We start from the raw sequence: 12,505 nt of genomic DNA on the forward strand, positions 1-12,505 counted from the left end.
CTTGTGACACACCTATGAGGCCAATGCGCATTGGGTCTCCCTGCAGTTGTGAACAAGAGTTTGTGATGGGAGTACAGCAGATTGGCACACCCTGCAGTTGCATCTCTTGTTCATATTCCTACTAAGATGCAACCTCTCCAATGCACAGCTGATCCTGTATATTGGCAATGATTTTTGGAAATAGGAAGAGCAATTGTGTCATCCTTAACAGGTTCACAAGAACTGGTCTGGGGGATCACAGCTGTATTCTGCAATTTCAAACACAAATTTAAAAACCCAAATTATTATGATCTAACCATGAAGTGTCCCGCAGTAGTCGTAATCAACCAACGTGTCACTTGAATACTGGAGAAAAATTATAGGAAAATATTACTTCGCATTAAAGCATTACATATTTATTCCATACCAAAAAATCTAAACTAAATGTAAGTCTGCTTTGCTTTGGTAATAAACAATATATGTTATCCGTGTCCGGCAATGTGGTCGTGTTTTCCCTCTTGTAATATCTCGCAGAGATGACAGCAACGTTAACAAAAATCTACCCTCATACGTCCTTTATTGACAGCAACCTTAAACGATATATGAAATTCGTTAACACTATAATTTAAAAAGATTGTAGTGGTACCAGGTGTTTTTATGTAACACACTTGATAATATAAAATAAATTAGTATCTTACTCAATGAGCACCTAAAAACCAAAACATGTCATGAGCACATACAAGCTACTGTGAAATGGTAACTGCTATATTTAATGCCAAAGTTTTACTACAACCAAAATTATAAAGGTCCACATTTAAAAGGTATTATAAAACAAACCAAATGTGTAGGATAAAAATAAAAAAGAGTAAATCAAAATGTAAAGCACACTAAATTAGCTATTTTGTCATGGTTTGCCATTTCACAATACGGAACCTTTCGTTGCATTGGTCCTCAATAACAGGGATTGTAGAGATCAATAATAAAGCCAGACATTGTTTGGTCCTACCAAACTAAAAACATGAAAACACTGATGTTTATCACATACAATATTTGCCAAAGCTTTACAAATTTTACACTCATGACTTAAAAAAACATGCACAAATGCAAACACAGCCTTAAAAAGCACACACCGCTAAGGTGCAAGTGCTTTACGGGTTTACAGCATCTTAAGGACTTGAATCCGAATTCCCAAAATTGCAAAAATAGATTATTTTTTATATCCTAGTAACATTGTAACAGTTAAGACATTAAAAAGCCCTCCCAACTTCCCATATAACGTTCACAATACACTCAACGCGATTTTAAGTTATAAAAGGGAAAAAAGTAAATATCTATATAATAACGCCTTAAAACAAAAAACTGTTTTTCTGGCACAATGAAGACATGTTACGTCATGTCATTCCACCACCAGCTTCCCTAGTGATACCGTTGTGCAAAGTCTCTTCAAAACTGCAGAGGTTTTCCATAGCAGTTTGGTGGCAACATCTTCTGTTGAGCCAGTCATACTGTATCATCAACTCTTGATAATATTATGAAAGAGGAACCCAGTCTCCAGGATAAGAGAAAATACATCTTCCAAGTGTGTGTGAATTTGGATAAAAGCCAATCACAACCAATTAAGCTGTTTAATGTAAAATAAATTGACACACAGAGCAACTGTGGTGCTGGTGAATGGCAGGCAACAGCATAAAAGGTAAGGCTCAGGAGGAAGCAAGAAAATGTTTGATGGCACAGTCACCTTTATAAGCGAGCTTACTCCCCCTCCCCCCCCAGAGGGCACAGGATTTATAATTTGGATAGTTTTCCACAACAATGAGAATGAGAGGCATGCAGTTGATCTCGGGAAGACTGGAAAGACAGTCACTTTTATCCACCACCAGCAACACGAGACAGTGACAACTCCTAACAAAATGTCAGGTCATTAACTGGCAGTTTCAGTAAACCTCATTAGTACTTGCCGCGGACAAGATGGTTATTTTCACCAATAATGTTCAATCAGTATCTAACCGATTGCTTACAGTCACCTGGACAACAGACCGAGAGTCTAATTTGGTAAAGAATATTGCTGGAAATAACTTTGCCGCAGTCTCATTTTTTTGGTGTCCGAAGCAGCTCTTTTGAAAGTGGCCGCTACCTCTGCCGATGACGCTGCAGGATGGTGAAGATGTCCTCGGTTTTACCGAGCTCCTCAAAGAGTGGGATGAGGTCCAGCAGCTCCATGTCGGACATGTCATCAAACCATGAACCCACTGGGACCTGGCAAAGACAGTGGCAATGCAAACTAAAAGCCAAGAAATTGTTTAAGTATTATACTCTTATTCTCAGGTTTTTTCGGTAAAGTCACGTAGGTAAAAACATTAAAATTAATGAAAGTAAAATAAAACAAAACAAAATAAAATTCACGACGTTTCGGAGGCAACACAAGTCTCCGTCATCAGGTGGGACCGTCACAGCCGAATTAGCTGCATCAAGTGAAGCAATGATTCAAGATGTAATCCCTTATAAGCAAGTTGAAGGTAGGTGGTTGAAGGTAGGTGGAGAGGGGGGGGGGATTACATCTTGAATCATTGCTTCACTTGATGCAGCTAATTCGGCTGTGACGGTCCCACCTGATGACGGAGACTTGTGTTGCCTCCGAAACGTCGTGAATTTTATTTTGTTTTATTTTACTTTCATTAATTTTAATGTTTTTACCTACGTGACTTTACCGAAAAAACCTGAGAATATGAATCATTGCAGTCACGAAAGCTTCAAATCTAGAATTATTATACTCTATTTACACTACCCTGTAATAATAATAATGATGAAAATATATATTTTTTGTCCAGAGTGCTGCAATAGGATGTTTGGCCAATTGAATTAAAGTGATTGGTATTTAGGAATAAAACTATATATATATATAAAAACAACCCATGGATGGTATCTAAGAATCTAATGCTGTACTGTCATTTCCACCCAAACCCACAAAAGTTAACTTCCCAGACAGCCTTTCATTCAAGTGCTAGCCAGGTTCATCTCTGCTTAACCCTTGGGTTATAACAAGATCAGGTAAGATTCTGCATGATTTGGTTGTAAATGTTAAATGATACATAATGTATAAAACTGAAACAGACCAATCTAAAGTGGAGCTCATTTATTAGGCTCCCTTCAGAAATCCAATCATTCAATTTTTTTTGTACATTTTTAAATGGGGATATAAAAACAATTGTGAAAGTGAAATAAAAAAAATTGTCCATTCAAAATGAATTGCCCAGCCTATTATGCATTATTGTAAAGAACAAATCACGTAAGGATTAGACTGAACATTATCGTACTGACGAGTTTAAGGGAAATGCGCCCTTGCGTTGTGCCACTAACACTGTTCCTCCCATTGCATTTACGCCCCCTGCCGTCCCACCCACCAGCATTAATACGAATAGTTCAGGCATCACTGTATATCACTTAAATATTTACAACAATGGTAATGTTCGCCCCGATGTCAATACAATGCTGAATAAAGGCCTCCTGACGCTGTGTCAATCAAGGGGGCTGTTTAGCCAACTCACTAAACTCGTCAGTGTGGGTTGATAATTGAGGGCAGGACCAGTTTGGATACATCACTTCATAAGTGAAGTATGGAATGTGACATTATAATTAAAACATTATATTGTACCTACTTATTTACAACACTGTGAAATGTGCACATCAGTAACTGCAAGGAAGCAAAACACAATTTCTTACCGCATTTTCCGGGTGGAATATGTAAGAGGCTGGCGAGTTGTCGATGATGATGGTCTGGCTGAGATCACGGCCGAGTCGACTCAAGTCCTTTACGTAGCTGCCATGGTGAAAGACGCAGGATTCTCGAAAGAGACGAACTCTGAACACTCCCCATCGATCCAGCAGGTCAGCCACTGGGTCTGCGTACTGTTCACATACGACCCAACCAACAGGTGGATAGGGGATCGATCAGACATAGGCACAGGACATTAATATACAAGGCACTGCAGTCGAGCGAAACCGAAGCAGATCACATTAATGGAATTGCTGATCCAGAAATACCACATTTCAAAAGTAACAAAGCTTCCGCCTTAATATTGTTAAAATGAATATGCTAATCAGTCGGAATACTACAGTGGATAGGGAAATTTATTTTTATCCCATGACATGGACTTTTGCATTCTAAAATGTGCATGCAGACTAACATCATAAGACATTGATTATCATGTTGTATATGTTGTTAAAATGTTAATGAGATTGTATTTTGTTGATTTAATGACTTATGATAAATACCTTAGCTAGGCTAGCAGTAAAGAGGACACATTCAAAAAGTTCTCCCATGCGCTGAAGGAACTCGTCCACAAAAGGTCTCTTCATCACGTACACCTGTAAGATATACACAGCTAATAAGCCACTACACCTTTGCTTTGCAGGAAATATAGTACAAATATCGCTCTTGAAAGAGAAACCCCATGTTGTTAAATCAATAGTTTTTGTAAATTACAGCCAGCTAATACATGTTTTAAACTGTTCATCCAGTGAAAACGCTACCTATTTGGAGCAAATTATGATGTACAAATAAAACAATGGTCTAATGTACCAAGTGCACACTTTAAAAATGCTATCACTAAAATGCAAAGCCGTTTGAGGTCAACATTTTTAAACTCTAATTTCTTGGTTACAGGAACTCGTTTTAGTACTCTAAGTTAATTATGACATGATTTATAATATAGAATTTTTGTACACTTGGAAGAAAACTTTTAAATGACACAATTTGTAAGGTACTGACTAGTGTCTAGCAATAAAACTGTTGGCTGTATACATTGTAAGCATTAAATAGAGGTAGAGCACAAGACGTTTGCAGACTACACCCGGATCAAGCAACCGAGGAAAGGCCCACGAGTAACACAGCCTATCCTGGATTACTTGAACAGGGTGCCAGCCTAAAGATTTTACCTCCACACACTTAGTGAATCTAAAGCATATTATCGGCATGACCAGTTCAAAACAATGTTTACACTTGAAATGTAATTTAGTGCACGAGCTCTTGCTTTACCTGATGTGTTGTTCCCTCAATTTCTACTGGAATGATGAAGTCTGCATTTTCAATGGGCTGAAAGAAAACAATTAAAAAGTAAGCAGCATATAACAATAACTATATTGGAACAATTGTCTCACTGTATAAGCATGCCTTTTGTGTAAAAGTTGATACTGAGGCAGATGTACAGGTTAGGGACACAAGCCAAATGCAAATGTTATGCCATTCTCATGTTTCCAAGAAAAATGCTATTGTATACAGTACAGTGCTTGTTTCCAAAAATATATGTACATTGGCAAAGCATCAAGGAACATGCGTGTCAACAGGATTTTTTCTACTTAAAACTATATATTGTTTTAAAACGGTCTAATGTAATTCAATCTTTCATTCAAAGCCAATATATTTAATGTGCAGAGTGCTTGGATTTTAAACTCAAATATGCAAAAAAAACAATTTATAAGCAGCCCCAGTGATTCATAATAACACATTCAAGGTTTGAATAACAATGGTAACAAGGTTTGTGCCTTTGGCAACTTCAGTAATGTCGCTTCTCAATTTGGCAGCTAATTCATAACATCCAGCATCATCAGGTGTTAATAAAAAGCTCAGCGCTTACATGAGAGCCGATCTTTTGTTAAACACGCGAGAGATGAGCTTTTGTTAAAACCTGACGGTGCTGGAAAAAATTGCCCATATAGTTTGCTTGCTTTTCAACGTTTCTCCAGTTTGCTGAACCAATTCAATTGACATATTTGCCCATGTGACAATTTCATTTTATTGGCTCTATCGGGTGGTAGATGGTGGTAGTTTTAAAATATATACAGTACATATCTACACGACCTCGCCCAAAATAAACCAATTATGAATCATAATATTGTATGTATGTAGAATTTTACAATTGATAGTTTGTGCATGTAAAAGACACAAGTCATCTCAGTGGATGCTTTTGCACAACTTGTACAATCAAGAATTTAAACAGCAGATGTAAATTCTTAGTAGACGCAGTCAACACATAAAAAACGCCTATGGGTGAATGTGGCTAGCGACTGCAAGCCATGCGATCAGTTTGGACACGCATGTGACGTGGAAAACATACTTTATCTAATTTTTGCTCAATACTGCCGTGTTTCGGAGAATAAGTTGACTCTACACACAATTTGGAATGTGCCTTGTCACCACAGAAACTGCAAGTTTAAATCATGTTGACTTTCCAGTATTAAAGTAAAATATTTTAACAAAACGAATAAAATGAACGTCTTTGTAGCCACAGAGAATACAGAACATGGGCTTGCAGATAAGACTGTGAAGCAATCCAGTTGATGACTTTCAAAACCGTACAGATCGCCAATTCCGACCATCAGGATTTAGGGTTTCATAAAAGTACATAGTATAATTTGTAATATATAAGGTGAACAACATGATATAGTGTGCACATGTCCTTAGAAGCACTAGTGGGACTACTCTATTTTAAAAATAGTTCCTGGTTTAATTCTATGGAAGGGAAATCTGCCATTGTGTGTTTTTGCTTTAAGATACATTACAAAATAACTTTTAAAGAATATTACTGTACAATATTATCTGCATTGTAAGATAAAAACACACTTGACAAATTAATCCAAGGATAAAACACCCCAAAATGAAACCTCTACGACCAGTGTGTTTAAACATGTTTGTGGATGATGACTTTAGCGGAGACAGAAGTTTGCCACACATACTGTTCCGTTTAGATGCGACTTGATATAATGTTACTTCACGTGAGTAATGAATACTTAGCCGTAGAGATACATTAAAAATAAACCATAGATAGCATTACAATTCAGAGGCAATAAACTAAGAGCCATAAATTACAATTTGCAACTGAAAAAACTCTCTAATAAGGATAAACATATTTGAACGTTAAATATTTACCAAAAACTAATGTTGCAGACCCAGCGAATATTTACCAGAGATGGAAAACTTTACAAAAGCAAAATAAATATTTAAAAAATCTGACCAATAAAGACAATTATGCTCATTATTTTTGTGGTAATCGAATACTTTTTAGTCGTGCCACAGCCCAAGTGTCATAGTCTACATATGATCACCAAATGACATTTATAGGTTATCCAACAATGCCTAGCATCACAGCCATTAAGGTTTCAACAACGAGATATCAGTAGAAAAATACAATTCATCAATATGCACGTGGGACCATACATACCTTGAAAGAGCTGTGCACCAGGGTCTCATCTAGATCGATGACCATACACTTCTTCCCTTCATCCAAGGGCCTTAGCTCTGGTAAAAGTGGCCTTTCCACTGGCTGAGAAAGAGAAACCCGCCTCAGTAATGCAATCCACCCTTGTGGTTAGGCAATGCCTTTGACTGAAAGTGAACCAATGTACTTCATTGGTGAGGCAATGTTCTTGGCAAGGTACACATTTTCCCCCCAAAAATAAATGTAGTTTAAAAACAATTTATTTGAAATATTTACACAAAAAAGATGCACGTTCAGGGTGATAAATACCGTTTATAGAGGGCAGTTAATAAATGGCAACACTACCCAAGGGGCAAGTGGCATTCACAGCAGGGTTACATTTCACTTTTATTTTACAAGCAATTACCGTTGTGTCTCGGTGATAAACTTATCCAAACAGGATATTTTATTTTAAATAAAGGTTGTTCCATGCAGATGTTAAGTATAAAAGTTACAAGGCATTAACCACAAACTAAGTTCGTATTCATTTAAGTTAAAGGTAAGGTTAATGACAAACATTTCTATATGCATTAAATACCTTTGGCACTTCTTCAGATGTCATACAAACTGCTTGAGGTTATTTTCAGCCCTTTTCACTATGCGTTCAAACTTGAAAATCATTGACACATTACTAAACTGGACGCTGCACACCGCCATGCGAGCACTGGTCGAGCGAAAGGTTTCGAGAAGTCTAAGCGTAAAGTACACCTAAAACTCTTGAGAAACGTCAACGGTATACCACACGGGCTTAAATTTAGTACTTCCAATGAATGTTTAGCTGGCTCTACGGTGCCCTCAACACACTGCTAAGAAAAGCTTTTTGTTGATAAATGCGAGTCAGATGTTCGAGCCTGGGTGTTCATTACATGGGCTATAAACAAGCAAGCACACACACACAAGTTGGCCTTTGTAATAACTTCACCATCGTAGGAAATTCGGCTCTCCACTGCACACTCGGTGACACAGAAGGCTGTGCGCGCCACAGGTCTCACCTTGAGCAGGGCCCCATTCTCCTCCACCTTCTTGGGTGCCTCGATGGCGATGCTTTTGGGGACAGCAGGCTCGCCATCGTACTTGCGAAAGCAGCTGAAGAATGAGCCAAACAGGCTTTTCTTGTTTCGATTTTTCTTCACTACAGCTTTACTAAACGACCCTAACACGCACACAAATATAGTTTCGTCTTTACATTTTTTTTGAAGAATATCCTTCCAATATACACATTTTTCGGAATTTGACTTCAGCAAGCCCAACAACTAAATACAAACGTGCTTATAATAAGGCAGATATAAAGATATAAACATTACAGCAATGATGGAGTTCTTCTCACAACAAGTACTTTGGCACAGATTTGAAAAATAACTTATGCATCTACACTTCAAATACTGCCAATACAATGTAGTAAGACACAGCAAAAAAACCCTAATTTAATGTTGTGTTGATTGACTACTGTATCTGCCCTTGTCAGTTGGGCTGAACGCCAGAACAATTCTTTTAAAAATCTGTTTTCTCAACCTATGTTTAAACAAAATGTAGTATTCATCATTACAAAGCCTTCTCAGTGCTTTGAGTAAAGAATGTTGCTTAGTTGGTCATACATTTACAGGTTACGATTGCAAACATTGTTTTTCCTTACACCAATGCTCTTGCAGAATACTGTACATCCTTATTTCAAGGCACATTCTCCAACGTCACACAGTTGGTTGCAATACCAATCTCAAAACCGGCCGAACTACCATTCTGAATATTAGTTTTGGGACTAAAAAACAAGATTATGGGAAGGCACGTTTGTGGTGTCAACCGAGGTAGCCCCTCGCCCTAATCACACACGCATTTTTTAAGTTTCAATTCCATGAATAGACTTCAGCTGCCAAGCTGACGTTATTTATCTCGTCCTACTTTTAACTCATCAGTGAAACGAGGACATAGTCGGACAGCGTGGACATTAACGTTGTACGTGAAGTAAAATGAACAAAAGTTCCCCGTTTCCGAGCTCAATGAATAAATAAAAGTCCACACATTCACAAACAGAATAGGATTAACACATTTGAAAACAAAGATAGGAATGAACTTGGTACAAGTTGATTTAATTTTGGGATCAAATTACGAGTTTTTGCTAAATAACACCACCGCCACCTCGGCTTTGGTTACGAACGTCCACAAGATACTGCTGATGAGACGCAACACGTGTGAAAATCATTAGAGGCACAACAATCGGATGGCGCTCGGATTAGACGGCTTGTTTAGATTGTTATGGTGACGGCTGATACTCGGATTAGGGATAATTTAGGGCTAAGTTGGTTTAGGATTATTGAGGTGATAAGGCCAGGGTCAGCCTCAAAGTTGGGAATCAGCGTTGGCCACAAATTAAATAAGGACATTCGTAGGACCAAGGTCACGAGGGACTCAAGTTAGGGATATAGTTTGGCAATTGTTTCAGGTCTACAAGTGTGACTAGAGCCAGAGGTATCAGGTTTGATCTCACCAAACAGGTTCAATGTCAAGCTCATTTATGATGAGAGTTTCTGCCTCGTGTGTCGCTCACGGGGTTGAGAGTCTCGCAGGCGCGATGGCTATGGACGGGCGTTGTGGCCGTCGCTTCACAAAACACAAACCACGATACGAAATCAAAACCACGAACCCAACAACAACCACCACCAATTTACACAACGCTCAACGAAAATATCAACACCGCCGACACACGGTGCTGAAATGTCGCAAGATTTGTCAAGGATTACCCTCGGCGTTACGACACACGCAGTGCGGGGTTTGCCTTATTGTGTTTGTAATTGGCAGAGGTTGTTTTCGTTTACGACGTGACACGGTGTGGCACCGTCAGCGAGATTCTCGTCGAGCACCAACCCTGACGCATCAGCGATTTAAACGTTTTAGCTCACGTTTTCATTGTAACGCGGTGCAATCGCCTCGTTAAAAACAAAAACACGCGGCCGTCGGGCCCCCCCTCCCCGCATGCTTCCACCCCACCCCATTGATCCCCCCCTTCCCCCCCCCATTGACCCCCCGTCCCACCCCGCATGCTTCCACCCCCCCCATTGACCCCCCCGTCCCACCCCGCATGCTTCCACTCACCCCACCCCATTAACCCCCCCTCACTTCCCCTTCCATGGACGCCCTCTCCCGCCCTCCCCCCTCACGGAGCCCCCCCCCTCCCGCCCGGGCACGCGCCGCGCTTGGCGCGAAAAGGCCGCGGCGTTCACAGCCATTGGGGGGGGGGGGGCCGCGTTCGCTGCTCGGCGTTGGCGCCAACAGCCGCGCTCGCGCTTCCCGCCGTTTTCTCTCCCTCACGCGGTGCGAGCCGCCCCCCCCCCTCACTGCTCGCCGTCTCCCATCGTCTCCCTCGCCCCTCGCCCCCCGCCCGCCACCACCACGCTCCACTCGACTATACCCCGCGCTCTCACCTTTCCCTCGCGATGCAGCAGCAGCGGCGCCTCCGCCGCGCTCGTCGTCTATGCTCACTTGCGTGATAATGGACGCCACGTCCATTGGGTGGCGGGCGGGCCGCGGCTCGGCCTCCCCGTCTCCTTCGTCTCCACCGCCGCCGTCGTCGTCGTCGCTGGACTCGCCGTCGCTGCGATCGCTCGGCGTGACGGAAGCCAACATGGAGGCCGCGCCGAGAAGGGGTTGTTTTGGAGGAGGGGCGGGGCGGGTGATGGGGGCGGGGTTGGAACGGGGGGGGGGAATAAATAATTAAATAAACGAAGTTAAAAACAAGCAGCGCGCAGGACCACAACAGCCCCCGGGTCAGTTACAAGGCGCCCCCCCCCACAGCCCCTCCCTTCCCCCAACAGCCCCTCCTTTCACCCCCACAACTCCTCCCCCTTACCACGCCCACAACCCCTCCCCCCGACCACTCCACCACCACAGCCCCTCCCTTCCCCCAACAGCCCCTCCCTTACCACGCCCACAGCCCGTCCCCCCTACCACTCCACCACCACAGCCCCTCCCTTACCACGCCCACAGCCCTTCCCCCTTACCACCACAGCCCCTCCCTTTACACCCACAACCCCTCCCCCCTCCACCACCACAGCCCCTCCCTCGCTGGGCTCAATGCCGCCCCCCCTCCACTCGCCCCACCCCCCAATACTCCTCAAAGGAACGTAAACAAAAACACCCGAGAGACGCCTGCCATCGCGGCGCATTGCTTTTCGATGATCGGTTGTATTGATGTACCTTGATTAAAGCGGTCAATGTGGAGAGCGCGCACGAGGATTAAGGGGGTCGTGGCCGTTTACGGGGAAGAGATGGAAATGGCGGGAAGCAAAGTGAAGCACGAACCGTGATGGCGGCCGGGCCGCCTTGAAACGCCCCCCCCCCCTCACAACGGTGGGGGCCACCTGCACACCGCCACTCCCGGGGGGGGGGAAGGCCGCCTGAAAACAACCCCGCCCCCACCCCCCCAGCGAGCGGCCCCACCCGTTCGCGACGGGCGCGCTACGCGATTGGATGGCCCCGGTGTTGCCGCGGTAACCGCGGCCAAGGGGGCGGGGCGCGGGGAGTTTTGAACGCGGCCGCGTGACGACAGCAGCGGAAGCGCTGCGCGCGCTTCCCGCCAATTTGGAGCATCAGCAGCGGCAGCTGTCAGCGTTCTGACAGCCGCCACAACGATGGTCAACTCCCTTGCGATCTGTCAAAGGTTGTGACAGATTGTGTTCTACAGCGTCCCGGAATGTTTTTTCCACTTACCGTATGTTTAGTATTCATAGCGTTATGCATCACGCCAAGTTGGGCTAGTTCAATGATGTGGCCAGAATGTGATGAAGTGTCCAGTTGAGTCGCCTCAGTCAATATGTCTGATCAGTGATTACAATGAAACTGATGAACTATGAAAGTCATTTTGTTGCTTTCATTTACACCATACTACACAACCTTTAACGTCACATTTACTTCCTGTCACACTTCTATATCGGCCATTTATATTGCAGCCCATACACCAACTTACATGATTACCTCCAACTTATATTATTACAACACACTTGTAATGTTTAAGCTACTTGTGTTTTTAAAAGGTGCTCTTCATCGTGACGGCGCGCAAACTCGCTACCAGACACCGTGGTGGTGGTGAGGAAGCGGCCGGCCACAATCCTCGTCGGGTGTCGTGTGTCCCCCTGGCTCCACATCGTGTCCCCCCCCGCCTGGCTCCATGTGTCCCCCCCCTGGCTCCATGTCGTGTCCCCCCCCCCCTGGCTCCATGTCGTGTCCCCCCCCTGGCTACATGTCGTGTCCCCCCCACCTGGCTCCATGTCGTGTCCCCCCCC

At 43.0% G+C, this 12,505-nt stretch overlaps 1 protein-coding gene across 2 annotated transcripts; it reads right to left on the reverse strand.

The window, feature by feature from the left end:
- Window positions 1-539: 539 nt before the first annotated feature.
- On the reverse strand, window positions 540-10,882 carry LOC144721411 (carboxy-terminal domain RNA polymerase II polypeptide A small phosphatase 1-like). Of its 2 annotated transcripts, XM_078599051.1 has the most exons (7): window positions 10,649-10,881; window positions 8,225-8,385; window positions 7,197-7,298; window positions 5,015-5,071; window positions 4,252-4,344; window positions 3,700-3,885; window positions 540-2,235 (listed from the first exon to the last, which is right to left on the reverse strand). In XM_078599051.1, exons 1-7 carry the CDS (start codon window positions 10,848-10,850, stop codon window positions 2,110-2,112), a joined length of 927 nt encoding a protein of 308 aa, XP_078455177.1. In that variant the 5' UTR covers window positions 10,851-10,881; the 3' UTR covers window positions 540-2,109. The 2 variants fall into 2 exon arrangements, with proteins under 2 accessions (XP_078455177.1, XP_078455258.1); XM_078599132.1 differs by lacking the exon at window positions 4,252-4,344 and having other exon boundaries at window positions 729-2,235; window positions 10,649-10,882.
- Between the last annotated feature and the right edge of the window lie 1,623 nt (window positions 10,883-12,505).

This window comes from Lampetra planeri, chromosome 1 (assembly GCF_965212315.1).
Source record: "Lampetra planeri chromosome 1, kcLamPlan1.2.h2, whole genome shotgun sequence".
Lineage (NCBI taxonomy): Eukaryota > Metazoa > Chordata > Hyperoartia > Petromyzontiformes > Petromyzontidae > Lampetra > Lampetra planeri.

Coding starts and splice junctions, on each gene's coding strand:
- LOC144721411 (XM_078599051.1), bottom strand. CDS start 10,850: ATGTTGGCTTCCGTCACGCCGAGCGATCGCAGCGACGGCGAGTCCAGC. Junction 8,386..10,648: donor TGCTGCATCGCGAGGGAAAG/GTGAGAGCGCGG, acceptor TGTGCGTGTTAG/GGTCGTTTAGTAAAGCTGTA. Junction 7,299..8,224: donor AGAATGGGGCCCTGCTCAAG/GTGAGACCTGTG, acceptor TCTCTTTCTCAG/CCAGTGGAAAGGCCACTTTT.